Source organism: Geotrypetes seraphini, chromosome 12 (assembly GCF_902459505.1).
Source record: "Geotrypetes seraphini chromosome 12, aGeoSer1.1, whole genome shotgun sequence".
Classification (NCBI taxonomy): Eukaryota; Metazoa; Chordata; class Amphibia; order Gymnophiona; family Dermophiidae; genus Geotrypetes; species Geotrypetes seraphini.
The window spans coordinates 120,560,055-120,581,610 of NC_047095.1; the positions used below are offsets into that span (position 1 = coordinate 120,560,055).

At 47.6% G+C, this 21,556-nt stretch overlaps 1 protein-coding gene across 1 annotated transcript; it reads left to right on the top strand.

The window, feature by feature from the left end:
* Positions 1 to 8,105: 8,105 nt before the first annotated feature.
* Positions 8,106 to 21,339, top strand: EGFL8 (EGF like domain multiple 8). The gene is made up of 9 exons (XM_033915381.1): positions 8,106 to 8,301; positions 11,984 to 12,170; positions 14,047 to 14,166; positions 14,825 to 14,937; positions 16,846 to 16,941; positions 17,452 to 17,610; positions 18,132 to 18,205; positions 18,966 to 19,128; positions 21,035 to 21,339. The coding sequence occupies exons 2-9, from the start codon at positions 12,082 to 12,084 to the stop codon at positions 21,085 to 21,087; spliced, it is 867 nt and encodes a 288-aa protein (XP_033771272.1). The 5' UTR covers positions 8,106 to 8,301; positions 11,984 to 12,081; the 3' UTR covers positions 21,088 to 21,339.
* The last annotated feature ends 217 nt before the right edge of the window (positions 21,340 to 21,556 follow it).

The following is a 21,556-nucleotide window of genomic DNA, read 5'->3' on the forward strand; positions in this document are numbered from 1 at the left end:
CTATAAAGTAGGTAGTAGGCAAGCAAATTCTGATCTTACCGGACTAGCACAAAGCTAGCAGATCTTCAAGTCGTTAGGACTCAAATACGAGTCGATGGCACCTAAGAAGAAAGAAAGAATACAATGTGAGCAATAAGCATGCATTAGATCAGTGGTTCCCAACCCTGTCCTGAAGGACCACCTGGCCAAACAGGTTTTCAGGTTAGCCCTAATGAATATGCATGAGAGAGATATGCATCTAATAGAGATTTCAGGCTTGCAAATCTTCCCCATGCATATTCATTAGGGCTATCCTGAAAACCTGACTGGTCTGGTGGTCCTCCAAGACAGGGTTGGGAACCAATGCAATAGAACATTCAAATTAGAGAATGACACGCATGCATGTGACATCATCACACCGACGTTTGCAAATGCGTGAGGTCCTCCAGACGCAGCCTGAGCTCAGAGAAGAAGACACAAGTAGGGTGATCAGACGTCTGGATTCCCCCGGTCTTGTCCGGGGGTCCGGACAGCTTTTCAAAACCCGGCAACTTTGTCCGGGTTTTGAAAAGCTTCCCGAGAAAATCACGTTGGGAAAGGGCGTCTGCGCATTGCATCATGCCTGCGCTGCACAGATGCTGTCTGGGGGCAGAATGGTGTGGAACTGAGCGGTCCTGGGGGCGGGGCTATGGGTCCAGATTTTCCTTCGGGAAAAATCCGGTAACCCCAGCACACGAGGTTTGTGTGGGGGTGGGGCAGTGTCAGATAGCACATGCAAATTTATCTTATGTATATTCATTGTGCTTATCTTGAAAACATGACCATCTAGGACAGGGGTCTCAAAGTCCCTCCTTGAGGGCCGCAATCCAGTCGGGTTTTCAGGATTTCCCCAATGAATATACATGAGATCCATGTGCATGCACTGCTTTCAATGCATATTCATTGGGGAAATCCTGAAAACCCGACTGGAATACGACTCTCGAGGACCGGAGTTCCCTACCCCTGCCTTAGATACCTTGTACAGCCTTTGGAGACAGGGAGATAACACCTCTTTAGCTATTGCTGGAAAAGAGAGCACTGCAAATAACATTTTTCATAAAATGCATTCTCTGTGCCAGTGTGAAGCAGGACTGGTCAACCTTTGGATCAGGTGAGGCCCTGGCGATAAAGGATGCCAAATCTCACTCTGACCTACCTTAAGACTTCTAGAGCAGGAGTGTCAAAGTCCCTCCTCGAGGGCTGCAATCCAGTCAGGTTTTCAGGATTTCCCCAATGAATATGCATGAGCTCTATCTGCATACAATGAAAGCAGTGCATGCAAATAGATCTCATGTATATTCATTGGGGACATCCTGAAAACCCGACTGGATTGCGGCCCTCAAGGAGGGACTTTGAGATCCCTGATCTAGGAGTATCCTGAGGACTGGGTTGAAATCCACCGCAATACAGACACTTGAATACCTCAGAGGTACAAATAATACTGAAACAAACTTTTTTTCCCCGGGTACAAATTTATGATATAAGGCTGAAAGGGAACACTTAAGATTCATAGTAGGAAACAACTCTTCTCCGCTATTCCTACTTAGCATTTCTATTGTGCTACCAGCACGCAGCACTATACATTAAACACGCAAGAGAGCTTACAATCTGTCAAACAGGTCAAGAAAGGTTACTCAGGTAGGGGACTAAAGAGGGATTGACAGACAGATCTATATGGGTGCTTTACAAACGGGTTGGAGATAATATTGCCAGAGACGGGACCTGGCGTAGGCAGGCCGTTTGTTCCAGGCATATGGTGCAGCAAAGTAGAAGGGACGGAATCTGGAGTTGGCAGTAGAGGAGAAGGGTACAGACAAAAGAGAGACTTACCTGATGAATGGAGATCCCAGACAAGTGTATCTCACCTTTCTTCTCTCTCCCTATACTCCTCGTATAGGGAGAGAGAAGAGAGGTGAGATACACTTGTAGGTCAATAAAAGGAGTTTGAACTGTATGTGGAAGCGGATAGGGAGCCAGTGAAGTGATTTGAGGAGAGGGGTAATGTGAGCATGCAGCAACAGATTATAGGGGGAGAGATGGTTTAGTGGAAGACCTGTGAGAAGCAAGTTGCAGTAATCTAGCCAGGAGATGGAAAAGGTGTGATTGAGCTGCATAGGGTTCCTAGTTACGACAAAGAGTACTTTTGATCACAGTAACACATCAGGAATGAAACGGATTAGGCAAACCGTGCTTCAGGCCTAGTTTTCTCTGTTTAAACTCTTGCAGGGCTCTGAAACGAGAGCCAGTGACTTTCATTCTCTCGAACCCCACCTCCCAGGTCAAGCGCCACATTCTTCAGAAAGCACAAAGAGTGAATATTCCACCCAGTGCCAGAAGTTCCAGCGATGGCTGAGAGAGCCACGCAATCTCGACCTTTGCCCCCACCCCTGGAAGGTAGCGCAGGGTGCACTGGCGCATGCCAGTGGAACAATGGGGACCTCTTCTCCTGCCCCAGAGACGGGGATGCTGACATTCCCAGCCGTGGGGGCTGGAACAATGAAACTCCTTTTATCATAAAGTTCCTTCCCCCCACCCCCGTACTCCATCTTACACTCGCCCAGTCTTTTCTTTTGAAAGAGGCCAGACGTGAGCCGAGGCTCTGGTAGTCTCAAGTTCAAATGGGATGGGGAGTGGAGAATGAAAAAAAAAAAGTCTCTTTTCTATGCCATGATGACTCGAGAGCTTCTAGAAGCCATCCAAGCAAGAAGCACTACAACTATGAAAAAGCTTTTATTTTATTTTGTATTTCCAAAGGCAACTAGCTGTGGGTTGCCTTTGGAAAACCCCATTAAGGAGGCAGGAGGGGAGGGAATGGCTGCAAAAGGACAAAAAATAGAGGACAGAGAGAGAGAATAGGGACAGGAGAGTGGAGGAACAAGAGGCAGGAAGGCGAAGAGAGAGGAGGGATAAGGGAAGATAGGTAAAAGAGAGAGAAAGGGAAGAGGAGAGAAAAGAGTTATAAAGAGACAAGAGGGTAGAGGATAGAGGATAGAGAGATAGAGGAGGGATAGGGGAGGGAAGGAGGATGGAAGAGAAAAGGAAAGAGCGTCAAGAGAAACAAAGAGGAGAGGCTGGAGGAATAATATGGACAAAGTGAGAACAGCAACTAAGGAGGGAGAGAGTAAAGAAAAGAGGCGGGGGTGAAAGGAGGGAGAGGTGAGAGATGGGGAAACAGATAAACAAAGAGAAGGGGGTTAGAAGAGAATGAGCAAATCAGTACGAGGCTGGATTGCAAATGGTTCAGATGGAGGAGAGGTAGGTTGGAATTAGGCAGAAGGTGAAAAATTAATGGCTAGGGTTGGATTAGGGTTAAAGGTTAATGTTGTCTTTAAGGCTAGAGTTATCGGTGAGGGTGCCAATTGTAGGTGAAATTATGCTTGGAGGATTGGGTTGCAGGCAAAATTAGGGTTACATGAAATGATATTATGGCCTCTTTTACAAAGCCATGCTAGCAACTGCCGCGCGGCAACTTCCCCGAAGCCCTTTAAATCTCTTTGGGCTTCAGGGCCATTAGTGCAGGGCAGCCGCTGTAAAAGAGGCCGCTAATGTTAGAATTAGTGAAATAAGGTTAGTGTTTAAGTTAAGGATGAGGCTAAAAGTGGGCAGGTTGAGAATGAAGGTTACGGCTGGGGATAGAGGTTGAAACCAGGGATAGGATACAGTTCAGATAATATTAGGAGCAGGGGCTGGCATGAGCTTTGGGATTACAGCTGAGATAGAGTTAAGGCTGGGACTAGAGCATGAGTCAGGATTAGAGACAGAGTTATAGGGTGACAAGCAGGATGAGTCAGCCACATATGGGTGACTCCCTAGCCGAGGGATGTACCGACCGGACCTGCGCCTTAGCGCTCTGTGCATCCCTCGCCTGGCTGTAGTCCTATCGGCTGCCCTGCAGAGGCTGGCTGTAAGCGGCTGAGGTAGAGTTAAGGCTGGGACTAGAGCATGAGTCAGGATTAGAGACAGAGTTATAGGGTGACTAGCAGGATGAGTCAGCCACATATGGGTGTTGTCCCAACACCTCCCAATTTGCGGATAAGCTCTCCAATAGCTCAGAGAGATTTTTTTTTTTTTCTCTCTGAGCACGTGCAGTGCCCGGGCCCCACTGGGCATGCCCGAGCCCTACCCATTTCCCCCTGCTTCCCCCTAATCCCCAGGATGTTCCTAGCTGTGGCTGGGTCGGCCGTATGGGGAGGCGGGTGGGTTTTGTGGCTGACTATCCTGCTGTCCACGGAGAACCTACGTTACAGGTAAGTAACTACACTTTCTCCTAGGACAAGCAGGATGAGTCAGCCACATATGGGTGACTCCCTAGCCGAGGGATGTACCGACCGGACCTGCGCCTTAGCGCTCTGTGCATCCCTTGCCTGGCTGTAGTCCTATCGGCTGCCCTGCAGAGGCTGGCTGTAAGCGGCCGAGGTAGAGTTAAGGCTGGGACTAGAGCATGAGTCAGGATTAGAGACAGAGTTATAGGGTGACTATAACAGTCGGTTAATGCATTAAGGTAAATAAGTTCAGGATGAGGGAAAGTTAGAGGGGCATAATTAAACCATACGTCTAAGTCTGATTTGGAGGTAGGGTGCTAGTCGCCCAAAGTCGGCAGCGGGAAAATGTCCATTCTCGAAAAGCATGTCTAAATTTTTTTTTTTTTTTTCTCGAAAATCGTCAATCTGTATGTCCAGGCGCTTGATTGTCCAAACTGCCACTACGTCTATCTTTATACCACATTCTCGACCAAAATCTGAAATGTCCAGAACAAGACCTTTTGGACGTGGGAGGGGCCAGCATTGAGACGGACTGGCCACCCAGACGTGGCAGCAGAGGCATCTTACAGGGCACTGCTGTGAACTTCACAAAAAGGGTGCCACATAAACATATCACCACAACTCCCTTATAGGTCATGGTGAGCCCCCCCCCCAACACCCTCAAAACCACTTTACCCATCTGTCTACAACCCCAATAGCCCTTATGGCTGCAGGTGGCACCAGGGCAGGATTAATTTATCGAGGGCCCCTAGGCACACAAGTACACTGGGCCCTCCTGCCCCGCCCCACCCCACCAAGCGCCCAGACGGAAACAGGAAGCTGCGTCAGAGGGAAGCTTTGGGCAAGCAGCACCGCTTGCAAAATTATGGTTCCCGTTGCCTATCTTACCTGCTTTGCTTGCTTGTCTTACTTTCCGTCGATGGGGGGGGGGGGGGAGGCCCGTGTTGCCGATCGATGCTGGAGGGGCCCATCGCTGTTTGGAAAAAACAATGTTGATGCCTTCCTTCATTGGGCCCCCCTGACCATTTCGGGCCCTAGACACGTGCCTACTTCGCCTATTGGTTAATCCTGTGCTGGGTGGCACCTATATGGCAGTAGAGTAGGGTTTGGTGGACTCACATTTTCCACCATGAATGTAGTGGTTAGAGTGGCTTCTGGGCCTGGGTCCTCCTCTCTATGGTTCACTAGCTCACACACCAGCTCTACTAGGCTTTCCTATACCAGGTGCTGATGTTCTGGAGATAGGTATGTACGTTTTTATTCCAATTTTCGCGAAGTGGGGAGGTGAGGAGGTCAGTGAACACTGGGTGAGTGTGTAGAGGTCTTCACTTTGTCTCTGCAGTGGTTCTCTGGTCACTTTGGACACCTTTTGGGCCCTTATGCCTGTTTTTACATCGTCTAAGTCACAACGTATAAGTTCTGTCTAGGAAGTCTGGTAAAACCTTTGATTATCCCTGCAGGACGACTACGTCTAGGAGTATGGATTGGATTTGTGTTTGGGTTATGACTACTGGTTAGGGTTGGTTTGGGGTTTAGGGGTTAGCATAGGAGATGAACAAAGCAAAGATTTTGATTGGGTTTAGGTTATGAAAGTGTAGTTACTTACCTGTAACGTAGGTTCTCCGTGGACAGCAGGATAGTCAGCCACTGTTAGGGTGGGGTCTGATTATGATGAGCATGAAGGCTGGGGGCTGGGTTAAAACGTTTAAGTGAGAGTTATTGGTCAAGTGAAAGGCTAGGGTTCTCATTGCTTGAGATAGTGGTTGAGTTGAGTTTTGGCATTGTGGATTAGGGGAATGGCGCTAGTTGAGGTTGATGGTTAGGTCAGAGGTTAATTGTAAAGGTTAAAGTTTAGCCTTGATTCAGGGGTTAAAGTTTTAAGGGTAGGATTAGTCATTATGTTTAAGCGAGAGATTCAGTTTAGCTCCTCTGTCCAATGTCTGAAAGACCCTAAAGTGTGTGGGGGAAGAGGAAGGGAGGGCAGGGGAGAGACTGTTCAGTCTTTGTGCAAGTTGTGGGTGTGGAAGGAGGGAGGTGACAGAACAGGGTGGAACACCAAAATATCACAGCAATTAAGAACAAAATACCCCAGTGTACAGAGATCTGGATATAAGCCAGAGCATTACAGAGCCGTGACCTTTAGGATAGCAGGGTCGCCGCTGCTTATGAGAGACAGACAGACATCCACACAGAGACTGTGAGCTGTGAGTCTCTAGCAGATTTAGGACTTGACATCTCTGTCTGTGCATGAGAGGAAAGGGATGAGAGTGAGAGGTGGAGCTGGAAACCCCCCAGGGCTGACAGGTTACCATCCCCAGTAATAATGGCCAAGTTATAGGAAGAGGACATGAATCTATATCACACAATCCTCCGCCCCCAGTCCACATTAACGAATCCTAAATATTTGCTTAACCTCAGAGGCTGGATAGGAAGGGCATGGAGGAAGATGTCTCTGACCCTTCACTGTGAAAGCAAAACAGCTGTCTGAATTTTCAGCACCTGCATCCTCTGGAGGCTCCTCTGGTGTTTTCAGCCCCTGCACTCTGCACTTCGGAGTTTCCTCTGGTATCTTCAGCCCCCTGAGATCTTCTGCTGGTATTTTCACCCCTGAGCTCTCTGTAGTTCGCTAGAGTCTCCTCTGCTATTTTCAGCCCCTGCACTTTGCTGGAGTCTCCTCTGCTATTTTCAGCCCCTGAGATCTCTGCATTTTGTTGGAGTCTCCCATTGGTATTTTCACCTCCTGAGATCTCGGCATTCTGGTATTTTCACTCTCCTAAACTCTGTAGTTTGCTAGTCTCCTCTGGTATTTTCAGCCCCTGAGATCTCTCCATTTTGCTGGAGTCTCCCATTGGTATTTTCAGCCCCATGAATTATCTGTAGTTTGCTGGAATCTCCTCTGATATTTTCAGCCCCTGCACTTTGCTGGAGTCTACTCTGGCATTTTCAGCCCCTGAGATCTCTCCATTTTGCTGGAGTCTCCCATTGGTATTTTCAGCCTCCTAAACTCTCTGTAGTTTGCTAGAGTCTCCTCTGGTATCTTCAGCCCCTGAACTCTCTGCATTCTGCTGGAGTCTCCTCCTGGTATTTTCACCCCAGTACTTTCTGTATTGCGCTCAAGTCTTGTATTTTCAGTCCCTTGATTTCTGCATTTTGCCAGTTTGCAGGACAGTCCAGCGGAGCAGGAACACCCTGGGAATGTGACCTTTCCTTGAGTTTCAGTGTCCAACTGGTGTGTGAATGTCCTCTTGGTCCATGGTACAGTTACAGCCAGTTCTGACTCTGTCTGGAAATGCCCCTCTGCATCCTAGGGCTGGTGCAGAGAGACAAGAGGAGACTGTCAAAACGGAAGGGATTTCTACTCTCAGGTCTGTGTGTCTTGAGAGAGGATTTGGGAATGAGGAAAGGGAGGGGTTGAAGTACTGAATGAAAAATTGGACATCCTCAGAGGAGAGATGCCATGAGAAGAGTTCTCTCTTTCCCTTCTTATCAGTCTCTGTTTTGAGAGAGGGATATGAGAAAATGGGGTGAAAATGTCAGTGACCCTCAGAGGGACCCATCTTTTTGCCATGTCTCCTCCCTCCAGGCCCTCTTGCTATTCGCCATGGGGGTGGGTGAGTGGGCGGATGACCAGTGATAGATTAAACATCCCCCCCCCGCACACACCCACCCAGGTACCGCTAATCCATCTTGCCTCTCTTCCTCCCACCCCTCCCTGCTGTAGGAATAGGAGCTGGGAGGATCAGAGAGACAGGAAGGGATGATGCTGGGTCTCTGCTTCCAAGTAATGGGGAGGTTTCCTTAGGCAGGGGGTGGGGGGAAGGAACCAGGCACAGTTAGGCAGGGTGGAGAGATGAGAGCCTGCCCATGGCAAGGGTGGATCGAAACAAACTGGGACTGAGGAGGCCAGCCACCTGCTGCCAGTTCCCCTAAGAAGGGACCTTAAAGATTTGGGGTGATCACCTGGATTGTCTCGAGAAGGGTTCTGATGAATCTTGCCTTCTGTGACCAGAACCCGAAGAAGGTGAGAGACACCCTCCCTGGAAGTTCACTGGAGCCCATCCCTAGTTGGTCAGGGTAACACTGGGCTGATAGTCCCAGCTCCCTGAATATACTAGGGATGAAAATGCTAAATACAGGCAAAGTGGATCTTAGAGGAGCTCTACAAAGTGTGTGCAAGGGGAGGACCATTAGGAGAACAAGGGGACCGGCAGGACTGTAACACCGTAAGGACTGGGGTATTCTATCAGAACTTTAGTTTTCTAAAGAGCAGGGGGGCTCTGGATCTTTTTTATGTAGGTGTTGCAGGTAAGTGTTATTCAGGCAAACTTTCAAATGTGAATTCTAGACAGTGGGTCTAAGATCTTAGAATCTATTTTATCCTAGATGTCTTCAGATCTATATCCCGTCCTCCCAGGGGAGCTCAAAACAGGTTACAAGTTTACACACATATTAATATGTTTTTATACAGGGGGTTGGTAAACCTGGTATGGCAGAGATGGCAAAAAAACAGTTAAAGCACGGAGAAACGGCATGACAAACATTGTGTAGCAAGCATAGATTGAAAGGGATGCTGCCAGGTTTTGATTTTAGGATCGTTGTGCAAACCGTTATAACCCAACGATTAGATTACTGCAATGCGTTGTGTCTGGGGATTACAGCTGCCAGATGTCAAAGCTTTGCAAGGCGTTCAAAACGCAGCGGCTCGGCTGATCTATGGAAGGAGCAGATTCCATCATATCTCGCCTTGGCTGAAACGACTTCGTTGGTTACCAGTGAAATAGCGGATTGTGTCTAAAGCTCTTTTGCTGATTTCTAAAGTGATATACTTTCATATCCCCTGGCTCAGGTGCTGGAAGTATATTAACCGGCCGAGCCCTGAGGTCAGAGGGTACACTACAGGTAGTTGGTGAAGGACTGACAAGCGTGCATTACGCAGGGGCAGGGCTGCTACGATGGAACTTAGGATGCTCCGTGACATTCAGAGATTTAAAGAGATGTTAAAAAAACAAATTTATTTATAAGAGGCCTTTTCCTGAAAGCTGTTTATTTTAGTAATACTGTTGGAGAGGTTTTTAAAATATTCGTTGTATTGTTTTTTTAAAAAAACGTGTATGTATCTTGTGAACCGCTTAGGTTTAAGCAGTGGATACGTTTTTAAATAACTAAATAGTATGGATAGAACTAGAGGTAGGTTATAGAAATAGTCAGAAACCACTTCACAGGTCACAGACCTGATGGGCCGCCACGGGAGCGGACCCCTGGTCTGACCCCGTGGAGGCAACTTCTTATGTTCTTAAACATGGCATGGCAAGCATAGACAGTCATCCTTGGGTCATTGCAGTGCTAAACATTTCTTCCTCATGTGTTTGTATGTCTTGTTGATTCTGTGATTTTACAGTATTTTTCATTATAATAATAGCTTTATTTATATCCCGTCATACTTTTCAGTTCAAGACGGTTTACAACAAGAGAGGCTGCAGGAATGCAGTGAAGTTACATAGGAGAAAACAAACAGGCGTGTAACCTAATTATTTATAAGACTCCCGCAGAATCTCTTCGCCTACCCCTCCCGAAAACTCTGCCACTCTAAAAAATTCCTCGACAAAACCTTCGCCTTCCAAGCCACTAAGCTAAACCCATGGTTATCCCAAATGGCCCTCAAGGCCTTCAACTACCTCGGCTTTAGAAAACTACTCAAAACCCGCCTCTTCCAAGACCAGGATCCTAACGCCCCTTCCTAACTAAATAACCCCTCTCCCCTCTACATCCTTCCCTCACCCCCCCCCCCCCCCCCGGCAACTTTGATCAATTTGATATTGAACCGCTTGTAACCCCATCAATTGATGTAAACCACTTGTAACCTTGTTTAATTGATGTGAACCGCCTAGAACTCTTCCGGGTATGGCGGTATACAAAAATAAAGTTATTATTATTATTATTATATCGGAAGGCAGGAGCATGTAAGTAGATGTAGAGGAAATAGTTTGAGGAAGTTTAAACGAATTTATCAATTGATTGCACACCCTCTCATGCTACTTGTCAAGAGTGGTAATACTTACGAGCACTTTATTGTAAACCACTTTGGGTGAATCTCTTCATTAAAAAAAAGTGGTTAATGAATCAATGCTTGTCGGGAGCAGCGCAGAGCATTCAGCGCGCCGGCCTTTGCTAAAAAACGCTTTCACGCTTTTATAAAAGGGGGGGAATAAGTGATGCAAATTAATCAAAGAAATATTTGACTTTTTTTCCCCCTTAAATTTACAGGTTCAATATTGAGGGGGGGAATAATTTTATTATTACATATTGTACAAGGTATTTGATATATGATAGGGAAGGGTGGGAGATAAGAGCATATCATTTGTACTATGGATGATTATTAAGTGATATATTTATTGTTAATCTGTTTTAACATATTGACACACTTATTGTAAGTTTGAAAATGAATAAAGATTAAAAAAAAAAACAACAACACGTTTGAGGGGGGAGAGAGTGCACTTTGAAGGGTACTTGAGGAGAGGTGACACGTGTGTGTTGGGGGGGGGAATTTTTTAGAAAAATGGGGACAGGAGGGTTTTTCGTCGGTTGGCTGTGTCGGAATAAAATAAACTACCAGAAGCTTTGAAACAGAGCATGGTGGTTTCAAAAAGGCTCTGACATTTATTTGTATTTATTTTCAGCTATGATGTGATGGTTTTTGGGATTTTTTGTTTTGTTTTTTTTAGTTCAAATAGTTTTATTGATTTTATAAAAGATGAAATACAAAGCCAACAATATTGTTATACTGTGTTCCTTGTTGGAGCACCCATATTGTTGGGGGGGGGGGTTAAATTGTAATTTAGACCGTTTTGTAAACCATCTTGAATGTCTTTTTACCAAGATGAGGAAATAAATATTGAAGGGTATTTCAGCAGAGATGACCTACGAGTCTTGGGATAGTAGGTATATTTGATGAGAAATCTGAATTGCAATTCCTGCACCTTATTAAGTGGGGACGGATAATATGAAAATTTGTTGAGCTTTCGATGTAACTTAAGTGGATTAAGTTATTATGTGATTGCGATGTAACTGAAGGCATTTTGTAACCGTATTGTCCACGAACTATTAGGAATGGTTTTTATTGTTAACCGCTTAGTTATAGGCGGTCTAGAAATTCTAGAAATGAAATAAACAATCAATATGGCTGAAGGATGTGCCAGTCTTTGATTCTGGAGGAGGGCCTGGATCTCCTGTATTGAATGCACTGAGGTGATTGAAGAAGCCGCCACTGTCCTTGTATCAGAAGAGATTCCTCTACGCCCAGCAGCACGAGAGAGAATGGGAACTCCTCTGTTTTGCTCAGCAGTAGCACTCTAGAGAATGACACGGGAACTCATTTTTCCGTCCCTGCCCCGTTCCTGCAAACTCCATCCTCATAAGTGTTCGAGGCTTGTGCGGTTAAGGCAGATCTTACAGGAATGGGGCAGGAAGAGCAACAAAACTCAAGGGAGATGGGACGGGGGACAAATTTGTCCCCATGTCATTCTCTGTAGCACTCCTCAAGCTGTGGTTTCCAATTTGTGTGTGCCCTTGGGGGGGGGGGAGTCAGTTTATCTCAGTTCTAATCCCTGGCTCTGGCACCGACTCTCTGACTTTCTTCTCAAAGTGAGTTACTTGATCTTCTCATGCTTCTGTGCTAATCCCCACCTCTGCCCTATTTCTTCCAGTGAAGATCTTGTGATTCTGTGGAAACGAGGCTGGCCACATTCCAGCAGGCAGCAGAGGGTTGGAAAGACGCATCCACTGGGGCTGCCCTGCCCCGACCATGTCATTGCCGCAGCTGGTGGCCACAGTGCTGACCTGTCTTCTCAGCACTAACCTTGGGGGCAGAGGTCAAGTCCTAAAGGAAGGAATGTAGGTACCGCCAGAGGTCCCCTCGCTCCTCCATCCCCCTATGAGGGGCCACCGAAAAGTTCTCAGCCCAACCAAGAAGAGAATGACGTGGAGTTGTGAAACGTACAAGTTATTCTATACTTTTCTTGGCACTTTTCGTTTCATTTCATACAGTTGAAACAAAAAGTGTCAAGAAAAATGTGGCAACCCAAAGGCAAAAGAGAATGAGTATCTCAATAGCCAGGTTTATTGTTCAAATTAAAAGTCTTCACAAGTGAAAGCAATGCAAATACTTCTCATATCCAAATGGGACACTGTGAAGAGTCTGTGGCATGGACCCCACACGGTCTGTGTTTCGGTATTTAACAACCTTCTTCTGGCGTCCGTCTGTTTGAAGCCACAACAGGTAAATTTACTAAAGAGCATCCAGATCACCATGTGTTGAAGTCGGAAGGCTGGCAACGTAGTCCGAAGCAAGCGGTAGTAGCGATCCAAAATGTGGAATAACTTGTTAAGCTCCACATTAAGAACATAAGAATTGCCGCTGCTGGGTCAGACCGGTGGTCCATCGTACCCAGCGGTCCTCCTTTCCCTAGGCCAAAGGCCAGTGTCCCAACTGAGACTAGCCCTATCAGCGTACGTCCTTGTTCAGCAGGAACTTGTCTAACTTTGTCTTGAATCCCTGGAGGGTGTTTTCCCCTATAACAGCCTCCAGAAGAGCGTTCCAGATTTCTACCACTCTCTGGGTGAAGAACAACTTCCTTATGTTCGTACGGAATCTATCCCCTTTCAATTTTAGAGAGTGCCCTCTCGTTCTCTCTACCTTGGAGAGGGTGAACAACCTGTCCTTATCTACTAAGTCTATTCTCTTCATTATCTTGAATGTTTCAATCATGTCCCCTCTCAGTCTCCTCTTTTCAAGGGAGAAGAGGCCCAGTTTCTCTAATCTTTCACTGTACGGCAGCTCCTCCAACCCCTTAACCATCTTAGTCGCTCTTCTCTGGACCCTTTCGACTAGTACCGTGTCCCTCTTCATGTACTGCGACCAGTGTTGGACGCAGTACTCCAGGTGAGGGCGCACCATGGCCCAGTACAGCGGCATGATAACCTTCTCCGATCTGTTCGTGATCCCCCTTCTTTATCATTCCTAGGATTCTGTTTGCCCTTTTTGCTGCTGCCGCACATTGCGTGGACGGCTTCATCGACTTGTCGATCAGAACTCCCAAGTCTCATTCCTGGGAGGTCTCTCCCAGTATCGCCCCGGACATCCTGTATTCGTACATGAGATTTTTGTTACCTACATGCATCACTTTATACTTATCCACGTTGAACCTCATCTGCCATGTTCTTCTCTTCTTGGGTAGGCTGAGAACTTTTGAGTGGCCCCTCATACATCTCCTTATCTCCATCTGTCTCTCCTCCTGTCTCCATTTCTCACCTTATATTTCTTTCCCTCATCTACTCTCCTCATCTCTCTCTAGGTCTCTGTCTCCCTCTCTCCCCCTCCATCATTCTCTTCTCCCCCACCTTTCCAACCATCATCTGTAAGAGCCCTCCAGAAGTGCGCTATTGATGTGTTATAGACCTCAGGGCTGGTGTTAGAAACGCTATGACCCAGGACAGAAATTTGGGAGTCAGCTTGCATGCTTCACTTTCTTCCAGTCCACTTTCTGTGGGCAGGTTTAGGGCCCCTGGCATGGGGACCCAGGGCAATTGCTCTGTTTGCACACCCCTAACACCAGCCCTGATGAGCTGAGCAGCTGTCTGCAGAACCAGTGACACTAGGGGAAGAGGATCTTTTCTGGTTGTGCCAGAGAACCTCACCCTGTTCCTTTGACATTACTGGAGGGGGGGGTGGGAGTTTCTATGTATTCCAGCTCCTTTTTCTATCCTCCAGGGGAGTCTGCTCCAAGCAAACTTTGCGGGTGCCTTTGATCTACAATGAGACCTTTATCCAGCCCATTTATCACCCCTATCTCACCACCTGCAAGGGTCTCCGTGCCTGCAGTACTTACAGGTAACCTAGGGGGAGGGGGAGAACCACAGAGAATGAACAGAAGTCTAGTCTGTGTATGAGGCAGAATGTACAGAATCTGCTTTAGTCTGAGTTGCCCATCTGCAGGGGTTTCTGTGCCCAAAGCCCCATTTAGGGCTGGATTACAGCGCTTAGGTGGAATTAGCGTTTAGAGTGAGGGCTAGGGTTTGGATTGGTTTAGAGCAGGGGTGTCAAAGTCCCTCCTCGAGGGCCACAATCCAGTCGGGTTTTCAGGATTTCCCCAATGAATATGCATGAGATCTATTAGCATACAATGAAAGCAGTGCTTGCAAATAGATCTCATGCATATTCATTGGAGAAATCCTGAAAACCCGACTGGATTGCAGCCCTCGAGGAAGGACTTTGACACCCCTGGTTTAGAGGTAATGGGTTTGTGACTGGGTTTAGATTTGACACCATCTACAGGGGTCTCTGTGCCTACAGAGAACGGGACAGGGCTGGTGGTATGGCAAGGGATGAGGGTTTTAGGGTTAATTTCTGAGCCACCACAGTTGCAGGTTTGGTTCACGGCAGGTCAGTGACCCACTAAAGGTCACCCGAGCATGAGAGAAAAAGTTCACAGTTCAGAACAGTCTCGCACCACCCCTCACATCCTCTTCCTCCCATTTTCTCACCTCAGGACCACATATCGGGTGTCCTACCGGCAGGTGAAGAAGGAAGTCCTACAGACCAGTATCACCTGCTGCCCCGGCTGGCAGAAAAAACATCCAGCGGCCACCAGCTGTGATCAAGGTGAGCACCAGGAGGGAGTGGCGTGGAGTGGTCAGTTTTTCCTCCTAGTATTTTCTTTCCAGCTCAACAGGAGCTAGGCAGGGACAACCCTCATTCACACCACACGGGGATTTCGTGGAGCCCCTAGATCTGCGCTTCTCCTCACCCAGAACCTCCCATGGTAAATGCATCAGGATTGGGAAACCTGGATGCCACTCTCTAGTGTATACAGTCTCCAGGGTGGGGAAGGGGTTGTCTAGATGGTTGGAAGGCTCTGAAGGGTTCCAGACTCTCTTGGGGAAGCTGGATGAAATCCTCAAGTGGTGTAGATGAGGGCTTGTGAAGCCAAATCTCCTGCCTGGTTCCTATGGTTGCTAAGGAACCTTGTAAGTCTGAAAATGTGCCTCACACGAGAAAATATTTTTTTCACTCAAGTGTATAACTAAGCTCTGAAACTCATTACCAGAACAAACATTTGTGCTTGTTCTGGACTTGGTATACTGCCTTATTCCAAATGGGTCACAGGCAGTTTACAATTTTTAATAAAAACATATAAACTAGATAAGCAACAACCAAGTACATCATAGAAAACAAAAAAGTAAAAGTAGTTAGCATAACTGGGTTTTTAAAAAGTTTGGACAAATTCCTGGAGGAAAAGTCCATAATACACAGTTCGATTGTGAGCCTGCTAGGACAGATAAGGAAAATACTTGAGTATCTGATTATTATTCAATGTATTCAATGTAAACCGCTTTGGGTGAATCTTCATTAAAAAGGGTAGATCTGAGGAAAAGCCACTGTTTATCCCTGGGATTGGTAACATGGATTATATTACTAGTCTGGAGAAGGTTTGTCTGTGTTCGGCATGTGTGACTTGAGGAGAGGAATTTTGCTAGACTGAAACCAATTGTAGAGGTATTTTTTATTCATTCAACACATAATTAAGCTGTGCCCTCTTCCTTAGCTTGCGTGCACGTGGTGACATGTGCGCACAATGCAAGCCACACGGAAACCTCGAGCGCCGGATCCAATCAGTGGGCGCACAATTCATGAGGATCCAGTGTGTTCATCCTCCTCCTGCATCCCAGTCGTTTCTTTAGATGATTCAGGCATCTTCAAGGTGATGAGTAGAAAAGTTGTAATGGAGAGCTGTAGAAAATCCGACCGATGGGAACGGGCGGAAACTAAAGACTGGGGATTAGGGGGAAGCAGGGGGAAATGGGTAGGGCCCGGGCACTGCACGTGCTCAGAGAGAGAAAAAAAAAAATCTCTCTGAGCTATTGGAGAGCTTATCCGCAAATTGGGAGCTGTTGGGACAACACCCATATGTGGCTGACTCATCCTGCTTGTCCTAGGAGAACTGTAGCTACAGGATGGAGTCAGAAAGACTAACCTAGTGGGCTTCAAAAGGAGATAGACAAAATCTCGGAAAAAAGTTCATAAAAATTATTAACCAGGTAGCCTTGGGACAGCCACTGCTTATCCTCGGATAGGGGCTATGGGAAATAGATCTACTTTTTTGGGGATATATGGTACTTATGACCCAGACTGGCCACCGTGAGAAACAGGATACTGAGGGTGGGGTGGGGGGGAAGAGCCTTGGTTGACTCAACGTGGCTTTTCTTATGTGTGGTATGTCAGTTTTTATAGAAAGATCTGCAGCCGTCTGACATGTTCTGTTTCCCTGGTAAGAGGTGTATTGGTGTTCTAGGACCAGCTATAATATTTGCAGTGCTGCCTTTTTCTAGGTGGGATTGTTGCTCTGAAAGTCCTGGCAGTTAGCGCTGTTATGTTATGGTAGAGCGGGTTTGCTACATAGGTGCTGAACGTGGCTTTTGCAGGGTTTTGTGTTATGTCACACAGTGCCCGATAATAGAGGGAATTTGTGACCCTGTTACTGTCTCAGCCTCCCTCTCATTTTCTCCGCAGCGCTCTGTCACAAGCCCTGCAGGAATGGGGGCAGCTGCTCCAGGCCGAATGTCTGTCTGTGCCGTCCAGGCTGGGGGGGTAAATACTGTCAGATTGGTGAGTGGCTTCACCCCCTGGCACGACCCTTGCAACCCCAGAGATTCCTGCCAGAGAAAGGAAATAAATCTTATTCCATCTCCCTCTCTTTCCTGCCCTTTTCTCTCCTTTCTCATTATCCTGTCCCCTCCATTCTCTTCCCTCACCCTTTTTGTCTCCTTCCTCATGCTCCCTCTCTCGTCACCTTGTCTCTCTTTTCCATCTTCTCTTCTCTTCTTCTGCTTCTCCTGCATTATCTCTCCCTCTCCTCACCTTGTATCTCTCTTTCTTCTCTTCTCTCCCATCTTCCTGTTCCCTTCCTCCACTTGTCTCACATGCTTTTCTTTTCTCTCCATTCTTTCTGTCTTCTCTCTAATCACCCTGCCTCTTCCTCCCCACTTATTTTCTTATGCTTTACCCCCCTCTCTCAAAATAAAGGTTACCTTTAAAATAAAAATCCAAGGCAACAAGCTCTCCTCAGCTCTGTCTTTTTCCTCTTCTCTCATGCTCTCCCCCGCTCTCCATTAATAGATGTTGATGAATGCCGGACGCCGATACATTCCTGTTCCCAGCAGTGTGTGAATACCCCAGGGAGTTACCACTGTGCCTGTCACCCTGGCTTCTCTCTAGGAGCAGATGGGAAATCCTGCCAGGAGCTGCCCACCCCCAGCCCTGCCTTGCCAACCTCAGGTAAAGTCTCATCTCCCCTTCTGCCCTGGGAACAGTACACAAGTTCCCGTGTTGACCGACTGGGGCCATGTCAACTAGCAGCACAGGGAGATAACAGGACTGTCCCTGAGGGTCACCTACACAGTCAGTGACGGAGCCGGGATTAGAACTGAGATGAGGTGATAATCTGACTCATTCCCATGTCACACACACAATCACTGGCAGAGCCGGTGATTAGAACCGAGGCCTGGGATCTACATGGGCTTACTCCCGAACCCCTGGTCATAAAGCCCAATAAATAGATACATGGAGTCGGTGACAGAGCAGGGGATTAGAACTGAGAGACAAGGCAATAAACTGGCTCCAAGATCACATGCATTTAGTAGCAATGCTGGGGATTAGAACTGAGCAACGTGGGATGGGGGAATCATTCCCGGGTCACATATAGAGTCAGTGACAGAGCCGGGGATTAGAACCCCAACCTTGAGTTTCTCTGAATGGGACAGCATTGAGTAACATTCATATATCTTGCACCCTTCAAGGTCAGAGTTCAACCTCAGAAGAACTGACCAATGAAGTAAAGGAGCTGCAAGGGAAGATGGTGGACCTACAAGAGGTAAACCATAGAAAGGAATGGAAACATCGCAGAGGGTGGGGTGGGGAGATTTCACTTAGGACCAAAGAGACAAGAAGGCTAATCACCAAAGCTACGACCTGGTCACATAGCTAGAGAGACCTCCAGTCCAGTGACCAATGCTCGGGAAATCTACAGCCCGGCTGCTGTGGCTAGGAGATCTCCAGCTTTGCTACCATGACTGCAGAGACATACAGCACAGCGAACAATGCTAGAGAGACCTTGTAGTGAAAGACACCTAGCAGTGCTGTAGCCAGGTGGCTAATTTAGGGTGGGCCTGAACCCAGATTGGCTGGGCACAAAATTTAATCTCTGCCCCTGCCTTCCTTATCCCCAACTCAAAACAGAAATACTTCAGCTGGCTCCACCAGCAGAAGATCTCTTCCAACCTGGGCAACTAGTCTAAGTATCTTTGATGCATTGTTACTGCTAGCCCCAGTGCATGCATGAAAACTGGGTATATATGAGGGGCAGGGGTGGCAATGATGGATGCCCAGGTTGGAAGAGTTCTGGCTGTGAGGAGATATTTACCTAGCAGGGCGGGGGGAACCCCTACAGCTATACCAAGGAGCATAAATTTGGGTTGAGCCTAATCCTAAGATCCATGCCAGACCATGACTACTGGAGAGACCTGTAGATTGACCACCATGGCTAGAGATCGCTTCTGTACCTTTAAGAGTGCTTCCCTCCCTTTTCTGCCCCCCCCCCCGAAGGTCTGACGTCCTCTCTCCCATCCTTGCAGAGGCTGGAATGGACAGTGAACACCTTCCAGAACCTTCTCCCCATGCGTCTGGAAGATATTAAGGTGGAACATGTACAGGAGCTTTGGACGCGCCTCCGGCAGCTGGACCAGGTGGAATCGCTAAGTGATCAGCTCATGTATATGGAGGAAAAGATGGGCTCCTGTGAGTATGCACCCCACCCTTGTAGGGGTCAAGATTTCAAGGTTTTATTAAAATTTGATTTAATCGCTTATCTAATTTCTAAGTGAGTTTACAATATATATATAAAAAAAAGAGCATGAACATAATAAAAATGCCATTAACAATACCATCAATAAAAAAAAACAAATTACAAAAAAACATCCTATATAATAAAACTCTAGCCGCGCTGCGCACTTACCTGCGTGCTTCCGTGATCTCTGATCTGTGATCAGTAGGACCGTGGCCAGCAGGAGTGCGTATGCGGCAGACAGACAAATCGGAAAGCGGAGAAACACAGCACAGCCGGCGACTCCCCCCCCCTCCCTGCCAAAACCACCACCGCCAAAGCCTCCTCCTTCTTGCCGGCTCACCCGCGTTTAAATTCAGAGAAAAGCACTGCACCACGCTAATGCTGGCCTCGCCATCTTCTGTTCACTGCGGCCCGCCCTCTCTGACTACTTCCTGTTTCCACTAGGGTTGGCCGCAGTGGATAGAAGACGCCGAAGCCAGTGGTAGCTGAATTTAAACGCGGCAGCTGGGAAGGGGGCGGTGGGAAATGCTGCTGCTGAACAGGGAAGGCCAGGAAATGCTGCTGTTACACAGGGAAGTGTGTGTGTGTGTGGGGAAATGCTGCTTCTGCACAGGGAAGGCCGGGAAATGCTGCTGCTGCTGCACAGGGAAGGGTGGGAAATGCTGCTGCTGCACAGGGAAGTGTGTGTGTGTGTGGGGGGGGAAATGCTGCTTCTGCACAGGGAAGGCCGGGAAATGCTGCTGCTGCACAGAGAAGGGTGGGAAATGCTGCTGCTGCACAGGGAAGTGTGTGTGTGTGTGGGGGGGGAAATGCTGCTTCTGCACAGGGAAGGCTGGGAAATGCTGCTGCTGCACAGGGAATTGTGTGTGTAGGGGGAGAAATGCTGCTGCAGCACAGGGAAGGATAGGAGGGAAATGCTGCTGCTGCACAGGGAAGTGGAGGGGACGGAGAGGGAAAGGGGCCCTGGGAGCAATCTTGGTTTGCTTTGGGGGAGAGGAGACAGAAGGGGGCCATGGAGACAGAAAGACAGGTAGGCAGCGCATTAGAATGAAAGACAGACACACAGAAAGACAGCAGGCAGGGAGACAGAAAGAAAGAAAGACAGACAGACAGGGTGCCAGAGAGAGAACCAGAAAGAAAGAAGGACAGACAGCGGGAGGGAGAAAGACAGAAAGAAAGAGAGAGACATGGGCAGGGAGAGACACAGAAAGTAAGAAAGAAAGACATTCAGACATATATTCTAGCACCAGTTAATGTAACGGGCTTAAACACTAGTCAACTAATAATTGGCATATTAAAAAGGGATAAATGAGACAGACAGACGGGAGACAAAGGGAAATAGGGTTAGAAATACAATTTGGATAGGAACGAAAGACAAATAAGGAAAAAAACAAAAGGAAAGGGCTCGTTGTTGCTTAATTCCTGGGGGCGAGAGGGGGGGGGGCAGAACAGGCCCCCCAGCCTAAGCTGGTAACAAGAAGATGGGGCAGCACCTGGCAAGGGAAATTTGAAAATATGCGCTTTGTCTAGGATTCTGGTACATTCAGATCTCGAGCACTGTACGCAGTTCTGGTCACCCCATCCCTCCCAATTGATACAGAAAAGGTTCAGAGAAGGGCATAAAAATGAATGCAGGGCTAAAAATAGCAGAGAAAGAGAGCCTCAAAATGCAGAGAACACAGGGGCTGAAAATACCAGAGGAAGACTATAGCAAACTGTCATGAGTTCAGGGGCTGAAAATACAGAAGAGTACAGCAAAATACAGAGTGTGCAGGGGCTGAAAATACCAGGGAGTGCAGCACATGGAAATAGTGGGACCAGAGTGTTGATGTGAACTCTGCTCTCTCTTCTGTTCAGGTGCATGTCAGGACAACGAGATTAGCCTACGGACGGATCCCAACACCCGGTGACCACAGCCCGCCCCCCCAGGACCACCTTATACAAGAACCTTCGCCCCGTCACCTGTTGTCTGCTCTACCTAAGCTGGTGTTGCCAACATCCTTCCAATCCCCCTGCCTCCTGGGCCTCCCCCAGCGCAAGGGTTGGGCAAACCCCCGCCCTATACAAATCCATCTACCTGCAGAATCTGGGTTTTATTCTTAATATCGTATCTAATTTATATTTGCAGTTTTGGTATTAATTATTAATAAAGAGCACTGATTTTTACAGGGGGGGCGTCTGCTAGTAACTTCCGTCTCTGTATGTCCCTCCAGGTCTCTCTCATTTTCTAAACGTCACTCCCTCAGCTGTTTCTGGCCATGTTCCAAAACGCCATTCCCTTTTGTGCTTTGAATGCCTGTGTCTAAGGGGAGGGGGCAGAGGGGGGTCTTTCCCTCTCTCCTTTACCACTCTCTCTCCTCCACCCTTGGGCCAACTCCT

Bases quoted from the DNA above. Each gene is read 5' to 3' on its own strand.
- EGFL8 (XM_033915381.1), top strand. From the start codon at position 12,082: ATGTCATTGCCGCAGCTGGTGGCCACAGTGCTGACCTGTCTTCTCAGC. The intron at 14,938-16,845 runs GTGAGCACCAGG...TTTTCTCCGCAG, and splicing joins GGCCACCAGCTGTGATCAAG to CGCTCTGTCACAAGCCCTGC. The intron at 19,129-21,034 runs GTGAGTATGCAC...TCTTCTGTTCAG, and splicing joins GGAGGAAAAGATGGGCTCCT to GTGCATGTCAGGACAACGAG.